Source organism: Zosterops lateralis (assembly GCF_965231275.1).
Source record: "Zosterops lateralis genome assembly, chromosome: 3".
NCBI lineage: Eukaryota > Metazoa > Chordata > Aves > Passeriformes > Zosteropidae > Zosterops > Zosterops lateralis.
In genome coordinates, this window is record NC_139764.1 from 44,880,018 (window position 1) to 44,899,009 (window position 18,992).

Sequence of the window (18,992 nt, forward strand, 5' to 3'; positions counted from 1 at the left end):
ATATCCAATTTCTTTTTGAAGACCTCAAATTCTGGAGATGATATGATCTTCATGGGAAAACATCTGTCAGGAGTAATGAAAGTGCAGATGTTCCTTTCTCAGAATAGGAAGATGGACCCATGAGTATTTAAAAGGACATTTTCAGTCTTACCATTCTTATAATGCTCAGCCAGAAGAAGCTGTCCAAATTGGCGAAAGGCTGTGCTTACAATTTAAGATTTGCTTTACAATTCCTACAGTTCAGAAGGGAAAATGCCAACTGAAAGCTGCTACTGAGCCTATAGTCCTGTGTTGCTATTCACGACACACAAAGGATGAAGCAGGCAATAGCAGATCAAGCAAGGAAAGACTTTGACTTTATTTTTTGACTCTATTTATTATACATTTTGGTTAGGGGGCAAGAGATTGGCTATACAGGTTTCCACCTCTCTGACTTCATTGGTGAATATCACCATCAATCATATTTCTCCTCTCAGAGAAGAACTATGTAAACACAAGTAGATAAATTTTAAAAATATACATTGTTTTTGTGAAGCTGTGTGAGAACTTTACTGCAAAAATTCAAAGACTCAAAAGTAAGAAAATTCAGGGCGACAGCCCTGAATTAGAGGGAATGTTACTCCTGTGTGTTTAAAAAAGAAAGGAAGGGAAAAGGCAAGTGAAAATGAATGGTCAAAATAAAAGAATAGACCTTTTATTCTTTATAAAAGAAAAGATGTGTTTTTGATTATGGATGGTGTGTGGTTGGGGAATATTGCAAAATTGACTGATGTGTAGTGCTCAGAGTTGGAAGAGAAACGAGATTACAGATAGCAAAGGATAATTCTAGAGAAATGATGGAATTGAGATAAGTAGTTCTTGCAGTTCATGGCAGGAGTAGGAGAAGACTGGAAAAGTGAACTATGAAAGAGAGTGCTCTTCTGACTTGCCCAAAGCATGATATGGTTTTGTCAGGGATAAGAGATTGTGGATACTGTGTCCTGACAATGTATGAGGGCACTTCCCTTTGAAGCTGCACTTCTCTTCTTTTTCAGAATTAATATCTTTTTCATCTCATTTTGCTTTTAGGTGGTTCGCTACTTGGCTGGATGTGGGTTGCAGAGTTGTCCTTTGTTGATTTGTAAAGGCTACCCAGACATCGGATGGAATCCAGTTGAAGGGGAACGATATTTGGATTTTCTTCGTTTTGCTGTTTTTTGCAATGGTAGAGTAAAAGCCTAAACATTTTATAACTTCTTCCATTATCCAAATAAGTTTGTAATTTTAAATAGTAATACAAGCCAACTTGGTAAGTGACTGTGAATTAAAAGAACCTGCAGAAAGAGGAGGATTATTCCAGTCACACATTAATTTATGTGATTTATGAAATGGGCATTTAGGGTCCTGTGAACCTGTGCCCCATTTTTTTTGATCCTGCTTTGGTTTTTGAAATGCCCACACCTCCTTTGGAAGTAGAGCAGAGAGTCCTAAATCTTTTTTGTGATAAAGTTGTGGTAGATACAGAGCCAAACCCCTGTCTTTTTATGAAGATATATGTAGTCCAGTTTTAGTGTTCAAGCAATTATATTGGTCCCATCATTAACCCTTGTACTTGACTGAATCTTTACTAAAATTCAGTAGTTTCAGTGATGCTTTAAATATCCTTTACTACGTAGTTAATTCCTTGTCTCCAATTAATTTTGAACAAAAACTTTTTTTCATTTCATTGTGGTAATACAGGAGTATGTGTGTTTATATAATTCTTTTATGATAATTAAACTGTTTTGTAGTAAAAAGTATCTATGCATTCTGTTCTCTTGTGTACCTTTTATATTTCAGAACTTGTTTTGATATAATCTTGTTTGTTGATATTTGTTCTGTGCGGTAGGAGAGAGTGTGGAGGAGAATGCTAACGTTGTAGTCAGACTGCTTATTCGCCGACCTGAATGTTTTGGTCCTGCTCTAAGAGGAGAAGGAGGCAATGGGTTACTTGCTGCCATGGAGGAGGCAATACAAATATCAGAAGATCGAACCAGAGATGGACCTTCCCCGAGTAATGGATCTAGTAAAACCCTGTAGGTGCAGTAGAATTGCTTACATTGACATAATATTTATTTGTTTTGTAATCTTGTAATGTGAAATGACCACTTTGTTTTAACATGTGAATTATCAATTAATTTTTCATTGGATTCTGTGTCGGAGATCTATCTTTTGCCAAACAGTGCTTCCTCTGCACTATTAATTTAAGTAACTCTCTCTCTAAATATTAAGACATCTCTAGAATTCTATTTGTTCTTCTTCATTCCATTAAGAGTCAGTCCATTGATGCAAGATGAGACAGATAAATGGTACCAATGGTTACAATGGACACGTTACTGCAATCGTTTTTGGGGGAAAGTGCATTCTGTCTTAGTCTGCTGTAAGTCCATTTGTTAACAGATGCCACTCTGTGTAAGCTGTTACACCTATGAGCAGATTTTCTTTATTTAATACTGTTGTTGAAAACTTTTTTTTAATCTTTTATTTGTTGTAACATCTACTTATTCCAGTGAAATAGAAGAACAAGAAGATGACACTATTCACATGGGAAATGCAATCATGACCTTTTATGCTGCCTTGATTGATCTCTTAGGACGTTGTGCCCCTGAAATGCATGTAAGTTTTATGTCTTCATACCCTGGAGGGTAAAGGTATAGTTGTTTTACTGATCACTGGTTTGCTGTTCATTTTTTTCTCAGTATCATGTTACCAGGTACTAAGGCAGTGGTATGGCTACATAGTATCTTAGTGGACATAATGACTTGTTCTGCTGATTGGCAAGGGGAAAAAAGAGACTCAGAAGCTGTTCATTTTAAAGGAATTATTCTCTTACTTTTTTTTTTTTTTTTTTTTTTTTTTTTTTTTTTTTTTTTTTTTTTGTTTGGTTTGGTTTGGTTTTTGTTTGACTGTCCATTGTGACAATAAAAATCCTCAAATGTCCCTATTTACTGGGATGGTGTAGAGTGATGTATTTTTTATTTTTATAAACTAAGGTTTTATTCTTCATACACTTATTTTAAACAGACTTTTAAGTTGCATATAAAAATGCAGATGTTAGAATATTCTGTTAAAATGTATGGATATATACTTGGACATACACATCAATATCTCAAAATCTATTCACACTGACAAACCTTCTCAAAAGAAAGATGTCAGTATTTCAGGCATTAGATACAAAGAATTAGAAACACTATAAAAACTTTACCTCTTATTTTGTAAGAGATTGAAGTTATTTGAACATATTTGTTGTTTATGATTCAATAGCTATTGTCATTCTTCAGAAATTTAGTTATACAGAGTTTGTCATTATGTGCCCTAATTAATATACATCATATAGATCAGTATGAGATTTGTGCAGGGATTGATAACTTGAGAGAGGAGAGGTACATTGATCATAAGGTCAGTGTATGAATACCTGTTTCGTTTGAAGAAAAATAATTGTCTTGTTTTCTCCCTATCTTGCTTCCTTTTTTCAAAAACAAACAATAGAGATGCTTGAAAGTGTCTTATTTGACTAAGACCAAACCCCTGATTTTTCAATCTGAAAATCTGCTTTTGTTTTCCTCCCCACCCACCGTATGCTGCTACATTTTAAGGCTTCATTCACCAGCTTTATCAAATTTCTATTCTGAAAATGAACTTAGTTTCAATTAATAAGCAAACATGTAGATTTTTTAGACTTTGCACATTTGCATCCAAACTACAGCAAATTGATGCAGATTGCATGAAATTTACATTGTTAATTATAATGCAATTTTGGGAGTAGTTATTCTTTTTTAAAAAAAGATAAAAAGATACTGCTAGATTTTTTTTTTTGTCTTTCTATTAGCTAATCCATGCTGGTAAAGGGGAAGCCATTAGAATCAGATCAATTCTACGGTCTTTGATTCCACTTGAAGATTTGGTGGGAGTAATCAGTATTGCTTTCCACATGCCAACCATAGCAAAAGGTAAGATTTTTCTACATTTTTTTCTCCCATCCAATTCTTATGGTTTGTAATTTATTAACATATTGACACTTATATTTTTTTCAGTGTTTAAAAATATTATAGAAATTCAACTACTTATTATGGGAATTAAAAGACAGATCATGTGTATCTCATACATGTTTCAAATATCTTTCTGCATGCTGCAGTCAACAATTCTGTGTACCCCTAAATTACTGATATAAATCCTGTTAAATTGAATTATGAAAATTTATTAGAACTTCTAAAAGAAATTTTGAAATGCATGTTTTCTGGTTTTAGAACTATTTTAAAATACTGCAGCCTCATTTCTCAATAACATAATCCTTAGCTCTTGCTGTTCTAACCCTATCAATTGTTCCTAGCAGATCTTACTAAGACACCAGAGTTGTTCTCCAGCAACTATGGTGAAGAGATAGGTGTGACATATATAGGCAAATGCATTTCTTTATTTTTCCTGCCTATATAAAATTGACTGCAATTGTGGGTGCTATGTTAACACCTATATAAAAGGGAAAAGGGTTACTCTACTTTTTTGTGTGTCTGGAGAGAAAACATAAATGCAGCCTGGATTGTTTAGGCACTCACAGCACAAGATTTTCCAATAGGTTACAGGAGAAGAGATAAAAAGATTAATCTGTCTATTTTACTATTACATATTTATGTTCCAAATAGGGAAATTGGTATTTGCTATTACTGTTAAGCATTTATGTTCCAAATAGGGATAGACCTGTAGGTGAGATCTAAGTAGCAACCCACAGCTCATAGATACGAAGCACTTGTCTACTTTCCAAAATGAAAGTACCGAAGTTTTAAAATATTTAAATGAATTCCTTTCAGATATTTTGAAAGTTTTGAGATAGGTAGGACTAGTTAGCACATTCTTAACTCTTTGTCATACATTAAAGATATGCTCACCAATGCTGCATTTCCAGTATCTCTGATGTAGCGTTCTTGAAATTTTTACTTTCCATCTGCTTCTGCTCAGAACTAGGTAGTTATGTAGGTAAGTTATTATGTTTTAGGTACTTAGCATTTAGAATATCTACTGTTAAGAATCCTTTAATATGCAAAGCATGAACAGAAAAGCATGCAGAGACTTTGAGGTCTCTAGGTAGAATTTGTCTTATGCGTTCTTTTTTATTTAAATGCAGATATGTTTCCTTTGTGTAACAAAAATGTGAGGAAGATTCCTAGGTGTTAACAGAGACTAAAAAGCTCTGACAAGTGCAGCATGACTGTCTAGTCTGCTGATCAAGGAGTATCCTTGTCACTGAAGTCTTATTTCTTCCTTTTAGATGGTACTGTGGTGGAACCTGACATGTCTGCGGGGTTTTGCCCAGATCACAAGGCAGCCATGGTTTTGTTCCTTGACAGGGTCTATGGAATTGAGGACCAGGATTTTCTTCTACACCTTCTTGAAGTTGGCTTTCTGCCAGATCTTCGTGCTGCTGCCTCATTAGATACGGTAAAAGTTTCAGTCTGTTTTTATTTTGGTTCTCTTACCTTGTTGAACACTACAACATTTTTCATCCCTTTAAAAAGCATTTTTTATGCCTTCACATCTTCTGGCTTTCTCAAATGCTGCCCGAACTCCATGTTGCTTCTGAGGTTTGATAATACTTGAAGGTGCATCATCCAGTGAAATGCTCATGTTTTAAGAAATGGCACTGATACTCTTATCTATAAAAGTTGCAGTGCCTTTCCTCAGGAGGCTTTCTGAGCTTGTGCTATATAATCAAAATCAGATGAGCTGCCAAGGAAGCAGCTGGAAAGAAGTGATTGGGAGTCTTTTTGCAGAGATAGACAGAAAATGTTCATCTCAATGCATATGCATTCGTTAGGGATACTTACACTGTTATTTAGAAAATGAGTACATTTCTATTTTATTTCTATTTTATCTATTTTAGTTTGTCTACAATGTTGGTGCCTCTTTTTTTTTTTTTTTTTTTTTTTTCTTTTTTTTTTTTTTTTTTTTTTTTACCCTGTGAGTTTTATCTCCATCTAATTTCTTTTATCTGTCTTGGTCCAGAAAGGTTAGATTTAGAGAGCTATTGTGAGGGCTGACACATTAAATTTGGTTTTCCTATTTGACCTTTTATGATAACTTCTTTTTCTGAAAATAATGATGTTGGTATTTAGGATCATAGAATCATACATACATTCTTAAGGTCAAAAAAGACCTCTAAGATTATGAAGTCCATCTGTCAACCTAGCACCACCACCACATTCACCATATCCTCAAATGCCATATGCACTATTTAGATTTTTTTTTAACACTACCAAAATGATGAAATTCCACTACTTACCTGGGCAGCCTGTTCCAGTGCTTGACAGCCCTTTCTGAAAGTTTTTTTTCTGATATCTAGTCTAAATCTAAGTTGTGCAACTTGCCGCCATTTCCTCCTGTTCTATCTCATTATTTGGGAGAAGAGACTGATACGTCACTACAGCATCCTTTCAGGCAGTTGTAGAGAGTGATAAGGTCTCCTCTGAGCTGCCTTTTCTCCAGGATAAACAGCCTCAGCTGCTTCTCACAGGACTTGTACTCCAGGCCCTCCAGCAGCTCCATTGCCCTTCTCTGGACATGCTCCAGCACCTTGATGTCCTTCTTGCAGTGGGGGGCCCAAAACTGGAGATTGGAGGTGCAGCCCCTCACCAGTGCTGAGTACAGAGTGATGATCACTGTCCTGCTGGTCACACTATTGCTGATACAAACCAGATGTTATCAATCTTCTTGGCCACTTGAGCACAAATTCATGTTCACTTGTTGACCAATACCCCCAGGTGCTTTTCTGCCAGATATTTAAGAAATAGCAGGTGAGGATTTTTAACTCAAATGGAACATGGCCTTGTTCATAGCAAAAAGATACTAATGTGTATTACCTGTTTTTGGAGGGTTCTGTTTAGCAACTGTGACATTCTTCAATACAATCTTACTTTGTTTTTGAATGGCTACATTTACAATTTTTTTTTCATTCATAAAAAAACAAAAGCTATCTGTGAGACTTTAAAAGCAGCCGAAGAAGGTAGGGATTTAGCTCCAGTAGGTATCATATCCTCATTTCTGAGTTCTGGAATTTTCCCACTTTATAACTGCAGAACAAACCCATCAATTTCTTTTCATTTGTAACCACACTGATGAGACAAGTCTAATTTCTGTCCCATTTAATTTATAGGCTGCTTTAAGTGCTACAGATATGGCTTTGGCTCTGAATCGATATCTTTGCACAGCAGTCTTGCCTCTCTTGACCAGATGTGCTCCTCTATTTGCTGGCACGGAGCACCATGCTTCCCTCATCGATTCCTTATTGCACACTGTATACAGACTCTCAAAGGGATGCTCTCTTACCAAAGCTCAGCGAGATGCTATTGAAGAGTGTTTGCTGTCTATCTGTGGGTAAGAATATACTTCTGGCTGTACAGGAATGCTAAGTGATAAAGTAGTCTGTGATTTTCATAATACAGGAATTCAGAACTATGCCACTAGTAACATAATTAAGATTTTTTCCCATCAAATGATTGTGATAGTTTTTAAGATACTGTATTAAATTTGCAGCTTTATTAATCACCAGTCATTGCTCAGTTGTCATTCATTCAGTCCTAAATTAGTCTGCCATCACCAAATCTTTCAAATTAAAACCTTGGTGATGAACAAAGAGGATGCAAAAGACAAAGCTCTGGAATTGTGGAGTTATACATACACTGAATTGCCATTTAAATAATTTTAGCCTTGTAGATTTGATATTCAGTAATGTATCTGAATTCTATGTAGAGATTTATTTATGGTGTGTTCCATTTGAAATCCTAATCAATGATTAGTATTGTTATGTCTCTTTACTGAACAGCTTAGGGACAGATTTTGTTTGTGTGTCTGCAGGGTCAAAACCAGTTGGTTATTATCCAATATTTAATAAATCCACAGGCTCAATTATGAGAAGCTGACTAGGCAAATATGAATTCAAGTTCAAATTGCAGTTAACATTTAGGCTTTCAGTTCACCAGAAGATTTGCTTTGCTTTTTTTTTAGTGTTTTACAACAACTTTTTGTTTTTTGCGTAGTTTGGAAATGTGCTCAAAAATGACAGACATTTATATTATAATACTGTAAAATAATATATCACATTCAGTGGTATTTGATATACCATTTAATATTTTTTTATGAAAATAACCAGAATTTTACTATGTATCTGGAAAGATTTAATGTCCATGCCATTGCAAAATTCATACTATAGCAATTTCTTCTGTCCTTCCAGTTGGTGCTCACTGCTGTGTCCTGTTTGGCACATCTAAAGAGATAGTGCTCTTACGTCTTCATTAGTTTCCAAGATATTTTAGGAGTCATTCAGATATATTACAAGAAACCAACATGATACGCTTTTCTCATGACCATGGCAATCCTAATACACATTATCAAAATTCAGGGTTTTTCCCCCCCTGATGTTCTCTGTCTGTAGATCAGATGTTTTCTTGGCTTCTTTGAAGCATTTGACTTGCAGTTTGTTCAGCATATTTCTTTGGTATACACTTGTTTGCTTTCTTCTGGACCCCTAGTGCCCTATTGCCACAAGTAAAATCTTATTTTTTTTATGCATTTGAAGAATGTTGACAGTATAGGACTGATACGTTGCTTTAATGTACTTATCAATTATTTACCTGAAACTGTGCTGGTGCACCCTTTTGAAATTGTTTGTCTGCTTTTAGGCAGTTGCGGCCTTCCATGATGCAGCATTTGCTGAGGAGATTAGTATTTGATGTGCCTCTGTTAAATGAGCATGCAAAGATGCCTCTTAAGGTAAAACTAAATATTAGTATTCAACAGCATTCTTTATAACAGAATGCAACAGAATATAGTTGCATGGAGAAGATTCTCTGTAATCGTTGTTATTTCCACTCTGCAGTAATCTAAGACCATAGTTTTTAAGGATAAATTATTGCTTTGGGAGAAATTCAGTCTAATTTACATCCATCCATATGGAATTATGAATTCTGGCTCTAATGTTTTCTTCTCCTTTAATTATTTTCTGTTTGTTTTAGCCCATGTGAAAACACAATAGAAAAACCCTTGGGGTCAGGGCACAGAATCCAGTGCACAAAACATAACAATTCATATTTTGAATGTACTCTTACTTTTTGCCTCTGCATTGGTTTTCCTTGCTGTTGGAAAAAGGACTCTTTTGCTGTTTGTGATGCTTAGAAATCTGTTAATTAATAATATGTAGTTGTAATGTTGCATTTTGTTTTCAGCTCCCAAAACTTCAGCTGTATCTTTTTATTCTGATTCCTAATGCATAAGAAAAATGACGTTTGACTTTTTTTTCCTTTTGGAGCTGACACATTCCTGAAAGATTCCTGATATCATCATTAGTTTTAATAAACATTTGGTTCCACACCTTCCCTACTGTTTCTTAGCAGTCTTTTTTAATGTAGTTTTTGTACCACAGTTTTGAATTAGATATGAATATTTTTTTATTTATTGTATTTTTATGCTTTAAGAGCACAGCAGCACATCTACAACCCTGATGTAAGAAGAGGAATTTAAATTATTAATCTCAAAGCCAGGGCCTGCTGCTGAATCCCTGCCAAGGACTTCATAATTTGATTATGCCCCCCCCCCCCCCCCAGAAATCCTCAATCTAACTAAAGATTCTGGTGCAGCCATTCTTGCATGTCTGTGTGAGAAAAACAGTTGATAATTTAGTATAGTGCCCTGAAGGGGGCGCTTCTAATGCATTACAGCATTTTATGTGTTGCTAAAACCAAATAGCAATGTGGCACTTCCTATTTGGCTGTAGTGCTTCAGGGTTTGGGTTTTTTTTTTGAGTGAGGAAGAAACAAACCCAGCTCCTTGACATCTGTTCATCTAGAAGAACAGATTTTATGATACTAAAGGTCATGACTGCAGTGAGCTGCCCTTGTTGCTGAACTTAACAGTAGGGAAATAATAATTGAATTCTTTTGGCTAGTCAGGCTTTGCAAGAATACAGATGTGAAGAGAACCATGGCATTAGCATGGGCTAAGGATTTTGTCCACTGATACCTAAAAGACTAATAGGGCCTTCTGAGGAAATTGAACTCGTTATCTGGAGATAGACCTATAACTTTTAAAAGGTTTCATTGACAGTAAACTGATTTCCAGTGATTTAACAAGGGACTCCTACCCATATCTGATATGTTTCTGGTTTGAAAGTATTTTAGTATTGTAAGTGTGCATTCCTTACAGGCTTGTGCTGGCAAGCCAGTTATAGTAACATGAAGAGGCAGCTGTAAGTTAATCAGGCCTCTGAAAATGTAATTTTACATGGGAAGAGAGGAGAAAATTATGTAGGCAAATCAGAATACAGTGCTGTCTACTGTGAATACATTTGCTGGTTTCTAAAGTTAAAAATTGCCTCAGGTTTTAAGCAGCATGAAAATTCAAATCTGTGATGCTGTTCCTGTATTTCATGTAGTTCCGACATTTTTGAATATGACTACCTTGTTTTTATTTCCTCTTCAATAATATTCAGTGCTTCATCAGGGATTTCTCTGCAACTAAACCTGCCTTTACTCTCTTGACTAGGTTTAAAAACATATTTTATATATTACTATACACATGTAGTCCAAAAGCAAACTTGTCTGACCATTACATAATTGAATATAGTTTTAAAAAATATTTTCAAATACATATTTGACTCTTAGAGTACATATTTCTGAGACTCCTGTGGTTCTACATAAATGATAAAACTTCTGTCTTTTTACATCTTATATGCATCTAAGTTCTCCTCTGCATTTTTTCTTTAGTCATCCAACAATTAGAATAGTAAATATATATTAATAGATTATTTAAATATTTTTATATATACATACACACACACGCACACACACACGCACACACATTCTCTCCATGTATTGTTTTGGGATTTTTTCCCTGATCTGTTGAAAGTGTAAAAGAACAGTGCAGTATCAAGATTATATTTTTGACTATCAAAATCCTCACTTCTACATATCAGACGTAGGTTGTTATGTTCTGGTGGGGGTTTTTTTTGTATTTTTTTAATTCCTGGCTTTATTTATGCACATATAGATATTTGTGTTATGAATGTCTGCATTTTCCCATCTTGAAGTTTGTTCAGACTGGGAAAAATGAAAATCATGCCAGCTCTCTACTGACTGTGACTTGGAATATTTTCTGAAAAGTTTTGCAAAGTGGTGTTGAAACAAAGATTAAAAAGCTGCTCTTTCTGGGTATATATACACCAGTGATTTGAAAAATACATATACAGCATGGCATATTGATAAAAGTACAGATTTTTTTCTGGTAGCTTCTGTGTAATGTTATAGTGCCAGAATGGAAGAACTTCAGTGGTTACATTTCTATTTGCTTTCAAAATATGTTGTGTTTCAGTTACTGACAAATCATTATGAAAGATGCTGGAAGTATTATTGTTTGCCAAGTGGATGGGGTAACTTTGGTGCTGCCTCAGAAGAAGAACTTCATTTATCCAGAAAGTTGTTCTGGGGTATTTTTGATGCTTTATCTCAAAAGGTAAGTACTTTTAGTATACATCTATTACTGTGAAATCCTTATTGTGTAATGTTTTTTCTTTAACCTGTAATTTTTACCCAGCTTATATCAACACTATATCATCCACTTCAAAGAAAAAAAAAATACAAAAAATATAGGCTTTAGTAAGTTTAAATCTTCCACTTACAGCTTCTAATTTAATGTAGGTATAACATTTTTGTCTCCTAATTAAAAAACTGTAAAACGAAAGTGATAATCTTGAGATGTATCTGTACAGATCTGTACACGTCTCTGTTTAGTAGTTGTACTTTCAGCACCTTTGAATCAATTCTGTGTTAAGCAGAAGTTTAATAATATGTCTTGTTACGTATTTATTGTTCACTTGGTGACTGTTTTTAACAAAGTTAAAGTCTGCTTTAAGTTTCATCAGTTTAATTTCAAATCTAAGTGTTAAGGAATGCTGTGTTTATTCCTCTGCTGTGCTGTCTTCCCGTCATCTGAAAAACATTTAGCATTGCTACCAGTGAAGTCAACACTTTCCCATTTACTTGAGCAAGATTAAGACTTGCATCTAGCTTTCTGCTTTGGACAGTCAGTTTTCTTTATTTTCAGAACAAAAATTCCGTTTCACACTGAAAGTAAGAAAAGCCATTCTCTGGCTTCTTCGTTTCATGTACAGCTGCATCAGTTTCATAGATGATGTTGAAAGCTCCCGTTCACTACTCACTTTCTGTTCACTGTGTGTCCCACAGAAGTATGAACAAGAACTTTTCAAACTGGCTTTGCCTTGTCTGAGTGCAGTTGCAGGGGCCTTGCCTCCAGATTATATGGAATCAAATTATGTCAATATGATGGAAAAACAGTCTTCAATGGATTCAGATGGGAACTTTAATCCTCAACCTGTTGATACCTCAAAGTAAGGAATTACTTTGTTGCACCTGGGTTTTTTTGATCATGAATGTGTAAAAGAGGAGAGGAGTGTCTGTTGTTTGGTGTGATGTGAACTTAAAACTTCTCTTCTGAATTCTTACTTCATATATAGAATTGAGATCTTAATATTTTTATTTATGTATTTATTTTAAATCAAGTAAAGCAACAACTAGCAAGTTAGCAAGTTAAAACTAGTGATTTCTTGATCAACTTAGAATATTTTTCAATGTAGTTCTACCCAGGAAATAGAACTAATAGAATCCAATTATCTTTGCATGTCTGCTGCAGATAAACCAGCATGCTCTTAGAAGCTGAAAAAGAAGACAAGTCTACATCATCCCTGTCATTATTGACATATGTCAAGACACTAATTCCAATTTGTGTGAATGACAGGGTACCTACTGCAAATTGTTTGATTGTGCCTTCATATAATCTTTTTTACTGTGAATAATGGCAATTTGGCAGAATAATCTTCATTCTCTCTAGGCAGTCAGGTTCTTGACTTGCTTTCTAAGGTATATTAACCAGACAAAGCACATATCTGAATGGAAATTTTCTGCCCTGATTTTTGACTACAGCAAGTGTGCCATTTCCCTTTCTTTAGAATAGTCTTAAAAAAGCGTGGCTATGCACTATATCTTAAAAAATTCCTGTTGTAAAACATTTGCTTCACTTGCCCCATGAGCTTTCTGCCTCTATTAATGTTCAGCGCACAGGATGGATTGACATCAGTGGATTGACACCTTCCATACAGCATGCTTGTGCATGTATGCACATATAAATAAGGCAGTTAATGTCATAATCCAGTTTGGAGCATAGAAAGGACATCAGTAACCATTTAAATTCATTTTTCTAAGATATATTAAAATATGTGAAGGTTTAACAAAATTTCTTAAGAATATTATATTATCATTTAACTGAGTATTTATCTGGTGTCATTTCAGAAAAAAAAACCCTGTAGATACCTGGAATAGATTTGAAAAACTCAGAAAATGTTACTTAATATTAATCAAATGATACTAATTCATTGCTATAGGAGTCAACAGTTCTGTAATGTTTCAAGACAAAAACAGAACTGCTGCTAGCATTGTAACCTCCAAATTATCCTAAATTCTTTTAACCTCCAAATCCAGCTTTGCATTGTTTACTAGTACTTGGACCTATTTGTATGAAGGTATAGATAATAGGATGTTAGTGTGCTTGTAATTTCATTGCATTTCTGAAATGTTTTGAAATACTATACTATTAATAGAGTTCCCTTCAAAATGCAGTCTTTCAAACAATAAAAACAGCCTATGACAGTGCTGGATTAATGTTTTCTGACCTTTGTGCATGTGTAACACTCTTGCAGACAGTTACTCTGACATAATTCGAAAATTTAGACTTCTATTTCACAGTAGATGGCACCCTAACACTACTTGTACTGAAATTCTATATGTTAGGAAGGAAGATATTACTATTTCATCAGTGGTCAAAAGTAGTTACTCCCTTTCATTTGTTGCAATGCTGATGAAGTAAACAACTGATATTTGATAATTTTTTTTAATATATAAAATAAATAATGTTTCAAAAAGGACTGCTAACACAGTTTATAATGAATATGTGTAATAAATTACTACCATATTTCTGAAACTATGGGTTGTAGTTATGGATTTAATACTAAGAAAATAAGGGATAAAAAGCACTAATGCTTGATCTCATTATTGTTTTTCCCAGCACACATTTAAAAGAAGTTAAATTCCTTCAAAAGCTTTAATTGTTAATCAGTGCCCATGAAATAATTCAGATATCTTCCTTGATTTAATTTTTGCCTTGGAGCAAATTATATGTGAAAAGAAGACCACAGGAAAGGGCTGTGCATTATTTATTATTTATTTTGAAGTTTTCTTTACAACAAAAGCATTCAGTTTTAGCCTGTGTGATATAATGCTGATTTTCTATTCACTTTCAGCATTACGATCCCTGAAAAGCTAGAATATTTCATTAACAAATATGCAGAACATGCTCATGACAAATGGTCAATGGAAAAGGTAAAATCTACATTCCTCTTAAAGCAAAATCATATATTTTATTTGAATCAATTTCTTCTTTAAAATATTTCATTCTGAATGTTATTATTTTTCATAATGTTACAAGTTGGTATGTAGGTAAGATATGTACATACCATTTCCTTAAAATATATTTGGAGGAAAGTTCTCTAAGTACATATGAATATTTCAAAATAGTGTTTAATTATTTCATCATTTCTATTGCTGACTTTTGAGTAAATATACTTGCTAATTATTTAATAGTTTTATGGACCTGAATTTTTTTTTTTTTTTTTTACCAAGTAGGCTCGTTAGCCTTTTTATTTCTTTGTGCATTTTGTTTGTCCAGTTAAAAAACTGGACCTGGACCTGAGTAGGTCCTCAACTGTAGCACAGTATTCTGCTTTATAAAAGTCTCTGAAATAAAAGTGTATTGATATGGTTGCTTTGGTAATTATTTTGCAAAGGATAGCATGCTACATGCTTCATATCTTAATTTGTAGATAATATAAATGTTGGTTGAGAAAATAGTAAGAAGGAAACTTTAAAAGAACAGTTCTGCAGAAGCATTATTCAGTTAATTTTTACCAATAAAATGTCTTTTTCATAATTTTTTGCATTTCCCCGTTTTATCCTTCTTATTGCTGTTTGCAGTTTGCCAATGGATGGACCTATGGTGAAACATTTTCTGAATCTGCAAAAGTGCAACCATTAATGAAACAATATAAGTTACTGTCTGAAAAGGTAAGAGATTTGTTCATGCTTGATCCAGGGTTGCTGAAATATCAGTGAAAATATTGCCTTGTCTTTTCATCATTTTAAGAAAAAAAGTATTTACACTATGTCAGCTAATGTGTGATTGCTGCCTTCCACAAAATCCTGCAAAGATATAGAAGGGTTTTATTGTATAATAAATGGGCCACTCAAAATTTTTCTCACAAAGCTGAATCTACATGACATAACTTCGGTTAAACTGAAGTGAGATATTGCCACTCTATTTTTGCAGTAAGGTCACACAGGAGTGCCTTCTTTCTTAGTGAAGAGTCAGGTTTAGGCTTTGTCTGGTCTCCAGCAGAAAACCAGGAATATGATTAGACGTCTAGAGAACTTGATATAAAATGAAGCAGCTGGAGTAACTGGGTTTGTTCAGCTTAAAAAAGATAAAGTTGCTGGAGATTTGGTCTTGGTTTCCTGGTTCCTATGCATTAGCTACAGAGAAGATGGATGTATTCTCATCACAGGGGTGCACAGTGACAAGATAAGTGGCAATGGGTGTAAGCTTCTTTAGCAGAAATGCTTTCTGAAAATCCTTCTTATCTTGACAGCTTAAACATTTGAATAATTTGCCTAAAGAGGTGATGAAATCACTTGCATGTTGAAGGCATGACACAGCAAGACCTAGATAACCTAATCCTGATAGCCCAATTAGTTACCTTATCTGAACTCAACAGAAGGTAGAGACAGAAGATGTCCAGAGTTCTCTTCGAATGCAGACTTGTTTATGATTCTATGGTTATGATTTTTTGGTTCATGTAGCTGATAAAACACTCCTGATAATTTCTGCTCCATTCTTGATTTCATGTCTGAGAATGCTATTAACACAGTTATCCCTGAGATCATCAGCTTCCTGCAGGGCTAGAATTATTCTCCCTGCCTCTGAAATGATTAATAAACTTTTAATATCTATATTATTTATTTCCATCATTCAGTAAACCCTGAGCAATAATGCTTGAATTCAGTGCATTTCTTTGCATCTTAGTATAATCAGGAAAAAGTCCAATAGTTACTTTTTGCTCTGTACACCTACATAATAAACGAGTTAAATATTGCATGTACATCCTTCTAGGAGAAAGAAATTTATCGATGGCCAATCAAAGAATCACTAAAAACCATGCTGGCATGGGGATGGCGAATTGAAAGAACGCGTGAGGGAGATTCGATGGCACTGTATAATCGAACGCGTCGCATATCACAAACCAGCCAAGTGAGCCACTTTCCTGAAAGCTTTGTGTTATTATCTATTAATAATAACTGCCTTTTGAAAGGAAGCCTTTGAACTTTCTGGGCTCCAGGTGCTTGTATACGTGTATGTGAAAATAATGTCACATATAGGAGGAAAGTTCTGGATACAGTTCTTTTTAAAGCAAGAGGTACCTGTTACTGCACAATCCATAGAGGAAAGCCTATCAATGCCTCTTTTCTAGCCACACTTCTTGTGTAAGTGGCTTGTCATCCAGGGAACCTCTGGCACTTTTTATCTTCCTTTGACCATTTGTGTCAGTGTAATGAGCAAACCTCTGACAAATTTAGACAGTAAAAAGAAAGAATAAAAAGAGGTTGATATTTTCTGGGTGGGGAGGAAGGACAGAAGGTAAAAGATGGGTTCTAGACTTATAAGTTCTAGACTTAAATATAGAAATGGGATGTAGAAAAGCTAAATCAAAAGTTTGATTTTTGCCTGAATTCACCTTAAACTAGATTGTGTGAGATTTTCCTGCTAAGAAAAAAAAAGAATCTCTAGATAATGCAGAGATATAATAATAACTTTATCCTTGTCCACAAGTTCAAACCCTAAATGAGTTTAAGTGCAATTTGTATTTAAGTGAAAGGGACTTGTGTCTGATGGCCATCTGTCTTTGGGAACAAACTCTGTTGTCCTTTGCCTAACTCTCACTGAAGTTTACCACCCCGATATATTTTCAGCTGGGCCACAAAAGATCCTTTTTTCTCTCTAGAGATCTACAAGTGACTTTTTCTATAAATTTCTTATTGCTCTCAGTATCTTGTGTAACTCCACTGTTTTGCACATTTGTCATTCAGATTTCTGTAGATACAGCCCATGGTTACACTCCTCGAGCAATTGACATGAGCAATGTCACTCTCTCCAGAGACTTACATGTAAGTCAGAAACACCTGAAATGCTGACGGTTTGTTTTATAATTTAATTTTGTCTGATTTGCTACTTTATTTTAAACAGTTTTGTACCAATATTACCTATTTTGATATGCTTTGAGTTTGGTGGGGGCTTTTTGGTCTTTTGCATTACTGATCTCTGATCCTCTGTTGCTTAAAAAACATGTTGAAATTTTCTTCAAATTTTCAAAATTTTCTTTAGTCCTGGATTGATTTTCCCAGTACACTTTGTGAACATTTGTCATTTTGAAGAGACTCCTGTTTAGAAGAGCAAGCAGCATCAATTTTTATTGTTTTCCATTCATTTCTCCACTATCTTTCCGAAGCATTTTTCAACACTTCTTTTTTTTTTTTCTCTAAACTGAAGGAATAAGAATCAAAAACCATTAAGTACTGTGAGAATAGAGAATGAAGGGGTTTGACAGATGTGTCAGTAGGTTGTGTTATTTGGACCAATATGTTTGTTGTTACTGTCATTAGATAGGATTTTTTTCATGGTGTTTGCTAGAGTATGGTGCTTGGTTTTACCGTCTACTAATTTCCTGTGAGTATAATTGCAATGTAATGTAGGCATATACTAAATAGCTTTAAATTAGGTAGCATGAGTGTTTGTACTGGTTTAGTGATGGCAACATGGTGTTCAATGCTGACTTCAATACAGTCCTGAAACACAGGCTTAACTTTGTTCATACTGAGCTTTGCTATAGTGCAAAAAAGCAGTGGTAGTAAATTAATTGACTAACTGTGAAGTATATACTCTACTGTACATCTAAACAAATTCTCACATTAGATTTCCACTCCTTGATTTCTGTCTTGCAGTTTCCAGTTTTGTAATTCTAGCAGTTTTAGATTGCTGACTAGCTTTAAAAGAATTTTCTGCCAATTAATCAATAGATTGTTGATCATTCCAAAGAGTTAATGAAGTTGGTAATTGAATAACTGCCTCTATCATTACATTCTTATTTTAAATTGATGACAAAGATTCCTTGCAATTATAACATGTAATGTTTGTATAAACTCAGTCTAGTTCAAAGATTTGCAGACTTTGTTTAATGCTCAGGAAACAACTCATGATGTGGACATCACATCATAGTATTATGATGCAGTAAACTAAGCCCAGATAAAAGTAACCATCCTGTCACAAGTCATATAAAAAGGGCAGTGGAACTTCTGTTAGTTCCTTGCTTATTTTTTTATGCTGTATCCTCTAACTCTTGTCATTACTTGTATTTCCTTTGTAGCCCTTAGCTCTAAGGCAGAGCTTGTTGGCTTTATGATTCATTTGCCCTATAGAGAGAGGTCTTCTTTGAAACCAGCTTCAGAATCTGTTATTTAAAAGCTAAAAAAAATTAATTAAAATGCAATTTCAGCCATTAATTGTCATGATACCAATATTGAGGAAATGTCTAAACATTTTGGGTATTAATGAGATCTGAATTTTAAAAACTATGTGTAATTTTGAACATTTTAGAAAATGTTTAATATCTTTCAAATTGGAGTTCAGAGTTAGCCAGCAAGAATCATGACCATGTCTTAAACTGTAAGTCTGCAAAATAATCCTCATTTTGGCCTTAGGTTATCTGGTCACATCCTAGCTCCATGAGCAGCTAGGTCTTGCTCTAGAAACATCTT

At 34.4% G+C, this 18,992-nt stretch overlaps 1 protein-coding gene across 1 annotated transcript in view; it reads left to right on the forward strand.

Annotated features, from left to right (window-relative positions):
• Positions 1 to 18,992, forward strand: part of RYR2 (ryanodine receptor 2) — a gene marked incomplete at its 5' end in the record, with an annotated part of 385,437 nt that overhangs the window by 269,685 nt on the left and 96,760 nt on the right. The window contains 13 exons of the mRNA XM_083858180.1: positions 1,069 to 1,204; positions 1,868 to 2,054; positions 2,529 to 2,634; positions 3,848 to 3,968; positions 5,282 to 5,451; positions 7,163 to 7,383; positions 8,688 to 8,778; positions 11,371 to 11,511; positions 12,243 to 12,406; positions 14,372 to 14,450; positions 15,102 to 15,191; positions 16,294 to 16,431; positions 17,268 to 17,345. Of these exons, the coding sequence (XP_083714306.1) occupies positions 1,069 to 1,204; positions 1,868 to 2,054; positions 2,529 to 2,634; positions 3,848 to 3,968; positions 5,282 to 5,451; positions 7,163 to 7,383; positions 8,688 to 8,778; positions 11,371 to 11,511; positions 12,243 to 12,406; positions 14,372 to 14,450; positions 15,102 to 15,191; positions 16,294 to 16,431; positions 17,268 to 17,345 (1,722 nt within the window). The remainder of the gene's footprint in view (positions 1 to 1,068; positions 1,205 to 1,867; positions 2,055 to 2,528; positions 2,635 to 3,847; positions 3,969 to 5,281; positions 5,452 to 7,162; positions 7,384 to 8,687; positions 8,779 to 11,370; positions 11,512 to 12,242; positions 12,407 to 14,371; positions 14,451 to 15,101; positions 15,192 to 16,293; positions 16,432 to 17,267; positions 17,346 to 18,992) is intronic.